Below are 15,075 nucleotides of genomic sequence, written 5' to 3'. Positions count from 1 at the left end.
TAAATACAAATATATACAGAGTAATACTATTATGGTGAAAACACTAAGATCTAGAGGGGAATCAAAAAGACTTGATATAAGAAGTGGCACATGAGCTCTGTTTTGAAGGCTAGTTAGTATGAGGCAGAGATCATGGAGTGGATTCTACATATGAGCGACCCACCTTTGCAAAGCCAGAGGTTGTAAATAGTGAATAGCAGACAAGTTGGACTGAACAGCAAAGGGCAAGAATATGAAATAAGATTGGTAAGGTATTTAGAAACCATAGAACTAAAGGACTTAAATGCCTAACTAGAAAATTTTATATTTCATCTTTCAACTCGTATCCAATGAAGATTTTTGAGTAGAGGAGTAATATTTCAGCATATTTTAAGTTCCATGATGGTAGGGCTGTTTTACTTTCATCTTTGAATTCCTATGTATGTATTTGGGGGTACAAATTTATGTTAAACACCTTTGTATCTGAAGAGCTGAATAAATGTTTACTGAACTGAATGGTCAGATGTGTTTTAAGAATACCAACTGGAATGGGGGCAGCTAGGTGGTGTACTGGATAGAGCACTGGCCCGGGATTCAGGAGGACCTGAGTTCAAATTCGGCCTCAGACACATAACACTTACTAGCTGTGTGACCCTGGGCAAGTCACTTAACCCCACTGCCTTGCCACCCCCCCAAAAAAAGTATCAATTGGGTAGCTGAATTGATAACAGCATGCTGATGGAAGCAACTGGAAGCCAGGAGACCAATTTACAATTAGTCTAACAGTAATAACTGATCTTATCTATTAAGCCCATTATAGTTTTCAATATATTTTCCTCAACAATGATATAGGGGTCGACAATCTATGTAAAGTAACTATTTTACATGAGGAAATTGAGGCTGATATTTGTAAAGAAGACTTACCCAGAGTCACACAGATAGAAAATGGAAAAGTTTAGAACTTCATACCAAATGTCCTGAATTTAGATTTCCTTCTACTTTCTTATACTATCTATTCAGTATGGTAATTTTACATTAAAAAAAAAACCAAAAGTATTGAAATTAAAGAAAAATATAAACTCTGCCTCTTCAAGTATTTCAGCCTCCTAATTTGTTTCATAATAATTATTTCCAATTCAATTATTTGCTAATGAACGTATCCTGTAAATTAATATGACAGGAGGCAACTGCACAGTGCAGTAGATACAGCACTGGATGTTAGACCTGGAGTTAGAAAGACTTTTGTTACAACCCAGACTCAGACACTTATCAGCTATGTAACCTTTGGCAAGTTACTAAGTCTTTGTTTGCCTTAGGTTCAACTGCAAAATGGGTGAAATAACAGCACCTACCTCCTAGGTTTGTCGTGAGGCCCAAGTGATATACTTGTACTGCTGTCAGCATAATGCCTCACAAATAGTAGGTGCCATATAAATGCTACTATAATTAATAATAATAATTTATTATTATAAGACATTTTAGCACAAGATTTTTTTTTAGTAAATGATTGCTGATAAGATTAACTATTCCAAATAGGAAATATAAATGAAAAAACTACCTTGTAAATTCATAACATTATACATAAGAGATCACTACATCAAAATATTATAAGTACACTATAACAAGGTCACATGAAAATCACTCCTGAGGTGGCACTAGCATTACCTTAAAGCCCCAAACATAAGAAAAGAGTCTATGTAATCTCCAGACTTAAGATACTCTAATCAATGCTACAGTCAATTATGATTCTAGAAGACATGAAGTATGTTTCCTATTCTAAGCTGTAGGATGAAGAACTAGAGGTACTAGAATAAGAAACACATTTTCAAACACAACCAATGCATGAATCTTTTCTGCTTGATTACACTTATTTCATATTGAAAGGTAACGTGGCATGGTGGATAAAGAACCAGCCTCAAGCAAACTGGGAGAGCAAGGAATAGTTTACCTGTCAGATCTATGCAGAACAGAAGAATTCATGACCAAACAGGAGATAGAGAACATTATGAAAAGCAAAAAAAGATAATTTTGATTACATTAAATTGAAAAGTTTTTTGCACAAAGCCAATGCAACTAAAATTAGAAGGAAGGTAGAAAATTGGGAAAGAATTTTTATAACCAGTCTCTCTTATAAGGGCCTCATTTCTAAAACATATAGAGAATTAAGTCAAATTTATAAGAATACAAGCCATTCCCCAATTGATAAATGGTCAAAGAATATGAACAGACAGTTCTCAGATGAAGGAATTAAAGCCATCTGTAGCCATATGAAAAAATGTTCTAAATCACTACTGATTAGAGAAATGCAAATCAAAACAACTCTGAGGTACCACATCATACCTATCAGAATGGCCAACATGACAAAACAGGAAAATAATGAATGTTGGAGAAGATGTGGGAAAATTGGAACACTAATGCATTGTTGGTGGAGTTGTGAAATGATCCATTTTGGAGAGCAATGTGGAACGATGCCCAAAGGGCTATAAAAATGTGCATACCCTTTGACCCATCAATAGCACTTCTAGGGCTATATCCCAAAGAGATCACACAAACAGGAAAAGGACCTACATGTACAAAAATATTCATAGCAGCTCTTTTTGTGGTAGCAAAGAATTGGAAATTGAGAGGATGCCCATCGATTGGGGAATGGCTGAGCAAGTTGTGGTATATGAATGTGATGGAATACTATTGTGCTATAAGAAATGATGAACAGGCTGACTTCAGAAAAACCTGGAAAGACTTGTATGGTCTGATGCTGAGTGAAGTGAGCAGAACCAAGAGAATGTTGTACACAATAATAGCCACATTGCGTGATGACTAATATTGATAAACTTAACCCTTCCTGGCAATACAAGGGATCTAAGACATTTCCAGAGGCCTTGTGATGGAAAATGCTATCCACACCCAAAGAAAGAACTATGGAAGCCGAATTGCTAATTTTTTTCTCTTCTGTTGAGTTTTATTTCCTCTTTCTGATGGTTCCTCCCATTGGTTTTAATTTCTACTTACAACATCACTAATGTGAAAATACATTTAATATGAATGTAAATGTATAGCCTATATCAGATTATGTGCCATCTTGGGGAGGTTGGTAGGGAGGAAGGGGGAGAAAAATTTTAAACTCAAAAGCATATGGAAGTGATTATTGATAAATCAAAATAAATTAATAAAAAGGAAAAAAAGAAAAAAAAGAACCAGCCTCAGAGCTGAGACCTGAATTCAAGTACTGCCTAGGCCACTTAGCAAGTAGTACAGCCCTAGGCAGATCACTTAACCTCTAAGTATTCTAGACAATTCTCTAAGACTTTAAGTTGCAGAGAAGGTAGGGACCTATATTAGTAGAGGTGGATTTCTCACCCAAAAGATGTCTATACCAATGAAGTCAGCCTGAAACACTATAAGAAAGATGTAGGCACAAAGCAGATAATCAATTGAATGAAAACCTATTGAGTTAGAAAGTCTTGATGATAAAATTTCAAAAAGTCATATTCCTCATTTGGACAGAGTACTAGATACATTTTTCAACTGTTATTCTATACCAGAAGTTCTTAACCTTTTTTTCTGTTATCATGGCAGTCTTTAGTAGTCTAGAGAAACTTATGGACCCTTTTTCAGAATAATGTTTTTACATGCACAAATAAAATACATAGGAAAAGCAAATATATTTAAATATAATTATCAAAATATTTATTTTTATTTATTATTATTATTTTTTTTATTTTTAGGCAATTGGGGTTAAGCGACTTGCCCAGGGTCACACAGCTAGTAAGTGTCAAGTGTTTGGTCTGAGGCCATGTTTGAACACAGGTCCTCCTGACTTCAGGGCCGGTGCTCTATCCACTGCACCACCTAGCTGTCCCCAATTATCAAAATATTCAAAAAAAGAAAAAAGTTCACAGGTCCAATATTAAGAATCTCTATAAACTATTTTATTTTTATTATTATGTCATTGTCATTATCATCATCATAATGATGACCATTGTACTATTATACTATTAATACACCATTATACTACACATATCAATACTATCTCATCAAATTCCTATTCTGATGGCTCATTGTGTTGTTGAGGTGACCCTTGGCTATGCCCTGCTTTCTAGGATCAGCTAAAGAACAGAGGAGTTCATCACTAGGGAAGACTTCTGCCCCATATGCCTATTAAGCAAAGAAACACATATAATGGTCTTTATACCTATGCAGCCTCCTTCTGCTCCTATAATAGTGGTAGAAAAAAGAAGCATATGGTGCCAAGAATCAGTTTTTATGTTATCTATAAACATTAACTTGGCTATTGGTACACTCCCTGTGAGATATTTATCCTACAGTCACTCAGTAGACATACCACTAGTGGAACTAATTTATACCAATCTTGATATTCTCACTAAAAACAAAACCAGAAGACAGAAAGAAGCTGCAGCTAATTGAAAGGATGGCTCATGGGTTCTCCTTAGAGATGGAAATAAAGAATTTGATGGTGTTGGTTTTATTATGTATCCACAGGCAAGAAAAAATATTATTTCATGGAACGTTTGATCATTTCATATTAAAGTACCCATGGGAGGTATTTGCAAAAAGACTACCATATGTCAAAGAATTGGAAATTGAGAGGATGCCCATCAATTGGGGAATGGCTGAACAAGTTGTGGCATGTGAATGTAATGGAATACTGTTGTGCTATAAGAAATGATGAACAGGCTGACTTCAGAAAAACCTGGAAAGACTTGTATGGTCTGATGCTGAGTGAAGTGAGCAGAACCAGGAGAATGTTGTACACGATAACAGCCACATTGTATGATAACTAATACTGATAAACTTAACACTTCTCAGCAATACAAGAATCTAAGACATTTCCAAAGGCCTCGTGATGGAAAATGCTATCCATAAAGAAGAAAGAACTATGGAGTTTGAATGCAGATCGAAGCATACTATTTGCTATTTTTTTTCTTCTATTGTGTTTTGTTTCCTCTTTCTGGTGGTTCCTCCTATTGGTTCTAATTCTTACTTGTAACATCACTAATGTGAAAATACGTTTAATAGGAATGTATATGTATAGCCTATATCAGATTGTGCGCCATCTTGGGGAGGGAAATGGGAAGGGAGAGGGAAAAAAATTTTAAACTCAAAAGCATATGGGAGTGATTGTTGATAAATTGAAAGAAATTAATAAAAAAAAGACTATCATAACTATAATTTGGCTTATGCAACATCTCTTACAGGGATGCTAAGGGAGAGAAATTCTAGATTGAGATCAATGAGAACCTCTAAATTAAATAGATATACATTCTCATACTCAATGCCTTCAATGCAAAGAGGACAATAGTAAGGACAATATAAACATAAAAATATATTTCAGGAATAAAGAATAAAAGGGACCAACGTCTTATTGAACATGCAGAAACCTCACACCTATAAAATACATCTTTTGAACAAAAGATCATATGGCAGACATGGAAAGCAAAGAATAAGATCATAAAAAATAAGACTGATTTTAATGGACAGGAAAACAATTTATTACTTATATGAACCATATCCGAATTAGCTATTTTTGTATAATCAGGTCAATAATTTGTTAGAGCAAAGACTGAAATTAACAAAACCTGAAGAATAAAAATAAAATTGCACACAATAAAACTAATTCCAACTTGACCAATTTAAACAAGTTAAGATGAAAAATAGTAATTTGATATCAGAAAAGACATTAACACCAATTATAATAATTTTATACAGAAGTTTAATTGGTATAAGCCAATTGCATAAAAAGGAGATCCAAAAAAAAAAAAAGACTAACAATTGCCTAACTTGGCAAACATATGACTTACCTGACAAGTGGAGAGATATGGCAGAAAATAGCAAGGCTGGTTTAAAAACAGAAACACCTGAAATATGTTATGAGGAGAATGCTAAAAGTTTATATAGGTCATATGACCTTAGAACAGTGTGAAACAGTCAAGGGAAAAATCATTTTAAAGAAACCTTGGCAAGACACAGATGAGCAACAATCACCTTGAGAGCAATGACAAATAAAACAAGGAAATAGAGAATAAACACACTGATAGCCCTGTCATATAAAAAGAGAATGAGAAGAGACCCCAGCATGAGTGGACCACTCAGGAGAAGCTCATGGGAAAATACAGACAAGAGGTGAGCAAGATAAACAAGCATGGACAGCTTGATAGGTGGGTGGTGATCTCAATCATTAGAGGGAATACTTATAATGTGGAGATCACAAGATCATTTGACTATCTGAAATTACTCTACTGTACACTCTAGAGCACATTTAAGCACTCTATTTTAATTGCTATAAAGAATTTTTAAGAAAAATTTTAAGTGTCATTCAGCAAGCAATCAGCAAAAGAATTTTTGTTACTTCATGATCCTAAGGTCACAGCTCATTTAAAAATGCTTTGGAGTAAGTTTCATGTTAAATTTCTAAACATTTTCCACAAGAAATGAGAGGCTCAAATTTTTAAATTTTCATTCCATCTGTTCTATAAATAATCAAATGATTCCAATTTTTAGTTAATTACGGTTATGAATTTTCTTTAAGAAAAGATCTGGACACTGGCAGAGAGCCATAAAACCATGAAAGATTTTTAAGTGTTATAATAGCTGAGAGAAAATTTGACTGCATTTTTATTTGAGGATAATCAGCCTAGCAATGTCCTACAAACCTCACTGAAGTCCTAATCAGATATATCATCCTACCCTGAAGGTGACCTTGAGTTCATGAAAGCTACAGCAGCAGAGTCCAAGCTTTGGCAGAGCCTGTCAAGCTAGTAAGCTTCAAGGACAGGCCTAACAAAGAATTGTACATGTCATCAGAATACCACTCTAGCTAAGTTTGGAAAAGCTTGTCACCAGAAGGTTGGTCACTAAATAGTATCTGGTTACAGAAGTTCTTAAAAAACCATAATGGAAACATTAAAACCTGAAGTAGAGAAAAGAATAAAACCATATCAAAAAAAGTTGGATTCTTTGAAGTACTGAATCATTCAGCAAGTGTTTAATAAGGACCTATGACTGTACTAGGGATTGGGAATACAAATACAAAAAATGCATGAAACAAACCTCACTCTCAAAGAGCTTAGGATTGTCCATGAAATAAAATAAAAATCTAAAGAAACAGACAGGATTTCAGAGAATTACAAGCCTTGCTGAAGAGGAATAGAACAGTTAACGAAGGTGGAACTATGAAGAAAATTAAAGCAGCATGAACAATAATCGCATGTTAAAAGGGTAGCATAGAGGACTGGACTTGTGCCCTTGTAGGAATAGAAAAACTCTTAGGTGAGGCAACTCTCTCTATTTATTCAAGTCTGCATCTTATAGGTTTAGAGACTTGCCTAGAATACTTAAAGGTTAAGTGTCTAGCCCAGGACCACAGAATTTACCCATTTCTTTGGCATCTTTAAGTAATACTTAAAAATTATGATGACAAATTGAAATACTCAAAAGCTTTCTTAAAAGCATCAGGAAAGAAAGGAAGAGGAAAATCAATATAGGACAACTCAAAAGAATAAACTCAAGAATTTGTAAAAAACAAAATAGGAAGGCAGAGACAAGATGGTAAATTAGAGGCAGCAACCTAACTAAAACTGACTCTCCCAATATTCGTCTTCATTCAACTTTAAAATAACTCCTCAAACAGATTTTGGAGTGGCAGAGCCAACAAGAGGTTAAAGTCAAACATTTCTGCAGCCTAAGGTAGGAATTCATCAGGAGAGGTCCTACCAGGGTAAGAGCCAGTCGAGAGCACAGAAGCAACACAAAAGAATCACAAAAGTTATGAAGAAAATATCACCTTAAAAGACATAATTGGCCAAATGGGAAAAAAAAGGTACAAAAACTCACTAAAGAAAATAATTCCTTAAAAATTAGAATTGGGCATGTGAAAGCAAATGACTCCATGAGACATCAAGAATCAATAAAACAAAGGAAAAAGGAAGAAAAAAAAGAAAATATGGAATATCTCATTAAAAAAAAAACTGACCTGGAAATTAGATCAAGGAGAGATAATTCAAGACCTGTTGGTCTATTAGAAAGCCATGATCAAAAAAAAGAGCCTAGACATCATATTTCAAAAAATTATCAAAGAAAGCTACCCTGATAGAGAGGCTAAAACAGAAATTGAAAGAATCCACCAATCACTTCCTGAAAAAGATTCCAAAATGAAAACTCTCAGGAATATGACAGACAAATTCCAGAGCTCCCAAGTCAAGGAGAACATATTATAAGCAACCAGAAAGAAACAATTCAAATATCATGGAGTCATAGTCAGGATTACAGGACTTGGCAGTTTCTACATTAAAGGAGTAGAGGACTTAGAATACGATATTCCAGAAGGAAAAGGAGCTAGGATTACAACCAAGAAGAACCTATTGAGCAAAACTGAGTATAATCCTTCAGGTGGGGAAAAAATGGATATTTAATGAACAGAGGACTTTCAAGCATTCCACGTAAAAAGACCAGAGCTGAAAAGAAAATCTGACTTTCAAACACAAGAGTCAAGAGAAGCACAAAAAGGTAAACACAAAAAAATAATCATAAGGGATTCAATAAAACTAAACTATTTACATTCCTATACTGGAAGATGATACATGTAACTCCTAAGAACTTTATCCTTATTACAGCATTTGGAAATATTCTACACAGGCAGAGGGCATGAATAGAGTCAATTATGTTGGGATAATTTCTAAAATACAAAAAAAAAATATGAAGGGATGAGAAAGAGAGATGCACTGGAAGAAGGGGAAAGGGAGAGGTAGAATGGAAAAAAAAATTTCTCACATAAAAGAGGCACATAAGGAAGAGCTTTTATAATGGAAGGGAAAATGGAGGTAAGAGGGACAGACAATATGGAACCTCACTCCCATCAGAATTGGTTCAAAAAGGGAAGAATACATATAGACATTCAGTTGGGTATAGAAATCTACCCTACTCAAAACAGAAGGAGGGGAAGAGGATAAGAGATGAAGGTTTGGCAGAAGATGATAAAAGGAAGGACAGATTAAGAAAGGCAGTGGTCAAAAGCAAAACAGATTTTTGAGGAGGAAAAGGATAAAGAGAAAGAGAGAAGGTTAAACTGAAGAAAACAGGATGGAGGAAAATACAATTAGCAATCATAACTGTGAATGTTAATGAAATGAGCTCACCCATAAAACTGAAGCAGGTAGCAGAATGGATTAGAAACCAGAATCCAATGTGATATTTACAAGAGATGCACTTGAAAGAAAAACACACAGAGTTAAAAAAAACCTAATTAAAAGAGATAATCAGGGAAATTACATTTTGCTAAAACAATGAAGCAATATAAAAAAATTTACAGCATATTTCTTTGATAAAGGTCTCATTTCTCAAATATATAGGGAACTGAGTCAAATTTCTAAAAATAAGAGCCAATCCATGATTGATAGTCAAAGGATGTGAATGGGTAGTTTTCAGAAGAAGAAATCAAATCTATCTATCATCATTTGAAAAAAAATACTATAAATAACTACTGATTAGAGAAATGCACAATGAAACAACTCTGAGTTACCACCTCGTACCCAACAGAACTGACAAATGCTGGAGGGAATACAGGAAAATAGGTACACTCATAAAATGTTGGTGGAGTGAACTGGTCCAAATATTCTAGAAAACAATTTGGAACTATGTCAAAGGACTATAAAACTATGCATACCCTTTGACCCACTAATACTACTACCCAAAGAGAGCAAAGAAAAAGAAAAGTGCCTGTATGTACAAAAATGTTTATAGCAGCTTTTCTGAATTGACAAAGATTTGGAAATTAAGCTCACCAATTGAGGAATGGCTCTACAAGATGTGGCATATGATTGTAATGGAGTATACTGTGCTCTAAGGAATGATGAGGGGGGTGGTTTCAGAAAAAGAAAAAAAACATGGGAAGACCTACGTGAAGTGATGCAAAGTTAGCAGAACCAGGAGATCATTGTACATAGTAAAAGCAATGTTGTAATGATGACTATCTGTGAAAGACTTGGCTACTCCAATCAATATAGTGATGCAAAACAAAGAACTCATGATGAAAAAATACTATCCACTTCCAGAGAGAAAACTGATGAACTCTGAGTGTAAACTGAAGTATAATTTTCTTGCCTTTTTTTGGGGGGGTGATATTACTAATGAGGAAATGTTCTTTTCATGATTTCACATGTATAACTATCATTTGCTTGCCTTCTTAGTGGATGGGGAAGAATAGGAGGAAGGGAAAGAATTTGGAATTTAAAATTTAAAAAGAGCAAAAATAGTTAAATAATAATTTGTAAAAAATGAATTTGTAAAAAATAAAATTACATATATATTTTTTTTAAAAATTCTTCTGAAAAAAAAAAAACCCATTTTCATCAAAATTCAAGTGTGAGAAGTAGCCTTAAAATTATCCTCATCACAAAGAATTAGAAATTGAGAGGGTGCCCATCATTTGGGAAATAGCTGAACAAGTTGTGGTACATGAATGTAATGGAATACTACTGTGCTATAAGAAAGGATGAGCAGGCAGACTTCAGAAAAACCTTGAAAAACTCACATGAACCAATGCTGAGTGAAGTGAGCAGAACCAGAGAACATTGTACACAGCAAAAGCAATATTGTACAATGATTACCTACAACAGACCTAGCTCTTCTCAGCAACACAATGATCCAAGACAAATCCAGAAGACGCGTGATAACCACATCCAGAGAAAGAACCATGGAAGCTGAATGCAGATTTGAACACTACTTTCACTTTCTTTTGTTTTTCTTTCTCAACGTTTTTCCCTTTTGTACTGATTCTTCTTTCACAACATGACTAATGTGAAAATACATTTAATGACTACATATGTATAATCTATATCAGATTGTTTGATGTCTTGGGGAGGGGGGAGAGGAGAGAGGGAAGAAAAATTTGAAACTCTATCTTTACATGTAATTGGAAAAAAAAAACCACTATTAAGGGAAAAAAAAGACTTTGGGCTTGTTGACAAAGCCATAAAGGTCAGTTAGGCACCCTATTAAAAAAAATTACAAATTAAAGAATATAAATACAAATACAAAAGTATACAAATAAAAGAAAAAGAATATTATATATGAAAAAAGTGAAAGGAATCAGAAAGGATGAAAGCTTCAAAAATACTTTATCTCTTACCTAATGCAAACTTCCAATGGTTTAAGTCTTTTAGATATTTCCTCTAAACAATAATTAATACATAGACTAGACCAGGAGTGGGGAACCTGAGGCCTCAAGGCCACAGGTACCCCACCCCTGAACTAAACTATAATAAGCAGAAGCCAGAAATTAAGAACTATTAAATGTATTTAGTGCAAAAAAAAATCATTATTTCAATATTAAATAATCTGATAATGATCATATTCACAGAGCTGAAATTTAGCTCACTCTAATATTGTAGATTGCTAATTTATATCTTTAAAGTAACAGAAGGTTTCTATGGCAATTTTATGTTGTGAATTTCCTGACTCATATCTCTAGCAACTGTATTTTATTTAAAAAGCAGATAATACTCATTTTAAAAGCACAAAGTAAAGTATTTAATGTATTTATAAAAAAGGAGTTATTAAGAAAATCTGATAATTGAAGGTAATTATTATTTATAAGTTATAAATACTTCCCACATTTCTAAGTGGAATTTGCTAACCATTTAAAATTTTTTTCATTTATAAATTGCTTTATGGACAAATGGCTGCCACTTCCTATAATCTAGAAAACATGAAAATCAAAAGAAGCATAAAAATATCCCACAGGGCATGAGGTGCTAGCAGAAAGATGTCAGGATAATAGGAGCACTCCTCCACAGGGAGAATTTCCTACAACCACAGTGGTACTAGATGTGCAATGATGAAGAATCCTGTGAGAAGTCTAGTACTTCTTTTGTTTAGCAACTCAGACAAATCTTTATCTCTAGCCTTTGCAGTAGTATTTTTTTTTCCCTAATGAACAAGCATGTATTTTACTACCTAGACAGTTTGATTCTCTGGTCTAAACCAATCCTTCTTTCCTTTCAGTGGTGTAGATAATTTCACAATGACTCACTAGAACACTTAGCACAGTGACTGACACATAATAGGTGCTGAATAAATGTTGATTAATTGATTGATTTGTCATACTCTATTTTGCTAAGGAGGAATTTAAGTAAAGATATTTGAAGTAAAACTGGGTTCAATAAAAGTTTTTCTGTTAAGTATGCTGGATATTATTAAAATTTCTACTACCTAATTCATGCTGTCTAGATATCACCTTAATTATCTGACATACTCATTTCTAAGGCCCAGTTTGTATCAAATACACAGCTTGAAAGTTGAAACAAAAAAAGCTACTTTAATTGTTTTCAGACAATGCTTCTTAATCTAGAATCTTTGAACGTGTGTGTGTGTGTGTGTGTATGTGTGTGTGTGTAGAGAGAGAGAAGTTTAGTTCAGTATAATTGCTTTCATTTGTATTCCTATGGATTCAAAAATGTTACTCTGAGAAAACGGTCCTTGACACCACCAGACTATCAAAAGGTTCCATGACACAAAAAAAAGGTAAGGGCTCTGCTTCAAACTGTAACACCAAACAAATATTAGAAGAGAAAGTAAAATGATCGGATGATCTGAACTAAACAAAAGTGTTTAACATATTTTCCATACTTAAAAGTGCAGTTAAATACAGACTATATGGAAACTATAAATTTAATTCAAAAACAAACTTAATTTTTTAGAACAAACTGCTAACAAAGGTCATGTTTTACTCAAAAAAAAAAAAAAAGCAAGCTGTTTTCCAACCCCAAGGGATGCTTATCCAGATATTCTAAAACATCATTACATATGCAAATATAACAGGAGTAATAACTGGTTTCTGAAACCATCATCACCAAATTACAATTTTAAACCAGCCTTGTAGAAACCTTGTAGAATTCACTATAAGGACTCAAATTCCTCAAGAACCTAGCCAATAGCTCACAAATATTCACATTCCTAAAGACTCTGGCCAACATGGCAGATCTTTAATAAACCTTGTCTTTGGCTGAAAAAAAAAAATCACTATAAAGCAGACACTGAATACATATTGAATAAACGTAAGGTGTGATTCCCAACAAATATCATACAGTGGAAAGCTAGTTAAACTCTTATTAAATGAAGTTCTGCAGATTTAATTTCCAACACACTTTTTAGGCCCTCAAAAGTTATAAAGGTGGAGGCAGCTAGGTGGCGCGGTGGATAGAGTACCAGCCCTGAAGTCAGGAGCACCTGAGTTCAAACCCGGCCTCAGACCAAACACTTGACACTTACTAGCTGTGTGACCCTGGGCAAGTCACTTAACCCCAATTGCAAAAAAAAAGTTATAAAGAGTTCAGCTGTCTCCAGGTCACCTAGCACTGCCACACTCCCAGGTCCAACTATGTTCTAATCCTAGGGTAGGGAACTTGTGGCCTCTAGGTAGGTCCTCAGGGGTGGCCTTCTGACTGAGTCCAAGTTCTACAGAAGAAATCTTTTTATTAAGGGGATCTGTGAAGTTTGGATTCAGTCAAAGGGCCACACTTGAGGACCTACCTAGAGGGCCACATGTGGCTTCAAGGCCACAGGTTTCCCATCCCTGTTCTAACTTCTCACTGACTGACAACCAATCTGCATACCTTGTACCCCTTGTCAAAACGAATATTAAAAGCCCTCCTAAGTTAGAGACAATAATAAGGCAGACAAAATTAACACCCAACTGCTTCTTCCAGATATTATCAAAAGACAGAAAAGAACAGTGAAAACAAACAGAGCTTTAGGAAGAAATAGCTCAAGATCTTCTGTCTCATAGATGGTAAGATTTCTAACGAAGGAATGAAGGAATACGTGTACAGATGTGTAGCCAAGAGTAAATATTCTACTATCAAATTATGTACAGCCCCATAACAAAAACTTTATATACAATGAAAATTTAAAGAATGACTCCTCAAACATTGATAAGTATAGGCTTGATCCTGGTTTCCATTTAACTAAAGAATTCTCCACAATCATCTCTGAACTTAGGAACAGGAAGTGAAGACAGAGTTCTAAAATACTAATAATATATAACTTATGGTATACCTAATATTTATGCAATTTCTGCATTACATATCGTTGTAAACAAATAACCAGATCATGTAATTATCACAATAGCTATATTCAGTCTATGGTTAGCTTTATTAAAAGTTAAATGACCCTTAAATAATGTATGACTTTCAATGAACATTATGCAATATCTGCAAATAGAGAGCAAGCCACACATTGAAAATTAAACAAGATCTTTTCTACCTGTCTTGCTTTATGAGTTGTATTAATGCCATGATTTCTTAGGCAGTTTATAGCTCTTGCATCTGGGGATCGCCCCACATTCCAGTCAGAGACAGCACCACTGTCAGTGATCCACTGTAACACAAAACACATGCATATGCATTTTGAACAAAGTTAAGGTACAGTACCTGCCTGGCAATATGATTCATGGTAATGCCATGTTTCTTCATGCAAGTCTGCCCTCGATAATCAGGGGAGTTTCCTATTTCATATGCAGATGTTGCTGCACTGTCTATCCTCCACTACAGGGGAGAAACAAAAACAAAAACAAAAGAACATTTGACATATTCCTCCCCCAAAAGAGGTATTGTATGGGACGACCAATGCAAGATACTGAAAAGTACTAGTCGCAAACTTACCTTATCTGAAATATTTTGATCAGCTACCAGTTTCCTAAAAACTGCTTCTGCTATAGGTGAGCGACAAATATTACCTTCAAAAACAAAAGGACAGAATAAAAAATATTTGGAGGTATAGTAACTCTAAGCAGCCCCTGCTACAATTCCCTACAAAAAGTTCCTGGAAACTAGGTTATAAAGATGATGCTGTGAGGTTTAAACAAGATAAGTACATAAACTATTTTGCAAAGCTTAAAGTGCTATATATGAATGTCTATTGTTATCTTTCCATTCCAAAAAATTTATAACTGGAGACTACTTTTCTAAGACTTGTAAAGACCTTTAGAGATCATTTAGGGCAGCAGATCTCCCAACTTTTTGGTTTCCAGATACTTTTACACAATTTAAAAATTACTAATGAAAGAGACTGAAGATCCATATT

At 34.4% G+C, this 15,075-nt stretch overlaps 1 protein-coding gene across 3 annotated transcripts in view; it reads right to left on the bottom strand.

Annotated features, from left to right (window-relative positions):
* Positions 1-15,075, bottom strand: part of ACP1 (acid phosphatase 1) — a 29,811-nt gene that overhangs the window by 5,251 nt on the left and 9,485 nt on the right. Inside the window, exons 2-3 of one of the 3 annotated variants that reach the window (XM_027840373.1) lie at positions 14,655-14,728; positions 14,424-14,537 (exon numbers count right to left, since the gene is read on the bottom strand). In XM_027840373.1, the coding sequence (XP_027696174.1) occupies positions 14,424-14,537; positions 14,655-14,728 (188 nt within the window). Of the gene's footprint in view, positions 1-14,256; positions 14,538-14,654; positions 14,729-15,075 lie in introns of all 3 variants that reach the window. The other 2 variants (XM_027840374.1, XM_027840375.1) reach the window with 2 other exon arrangements.

Source organism: Vombatus ursinus, unplaced genomic scaffold (genome assembly GCF_900497805.2).
Source record: "Vombatus ursinus unplaced genomic scaffold, bare-nosed wombat genome assembly UNPS02014841.1, whole genome shotgun sequence".
NCBI lineage: Eukaryota > Metazoa > Chordata > Mammalia > Diprotodontia > Vombatidae > Vombatus > Vombatus ursinus.
The sequence above is the reverse complement of the archived record's forward strand: the minus strand, read 5'-3'. Positions and strand labels throughout refer to the sequence as shown.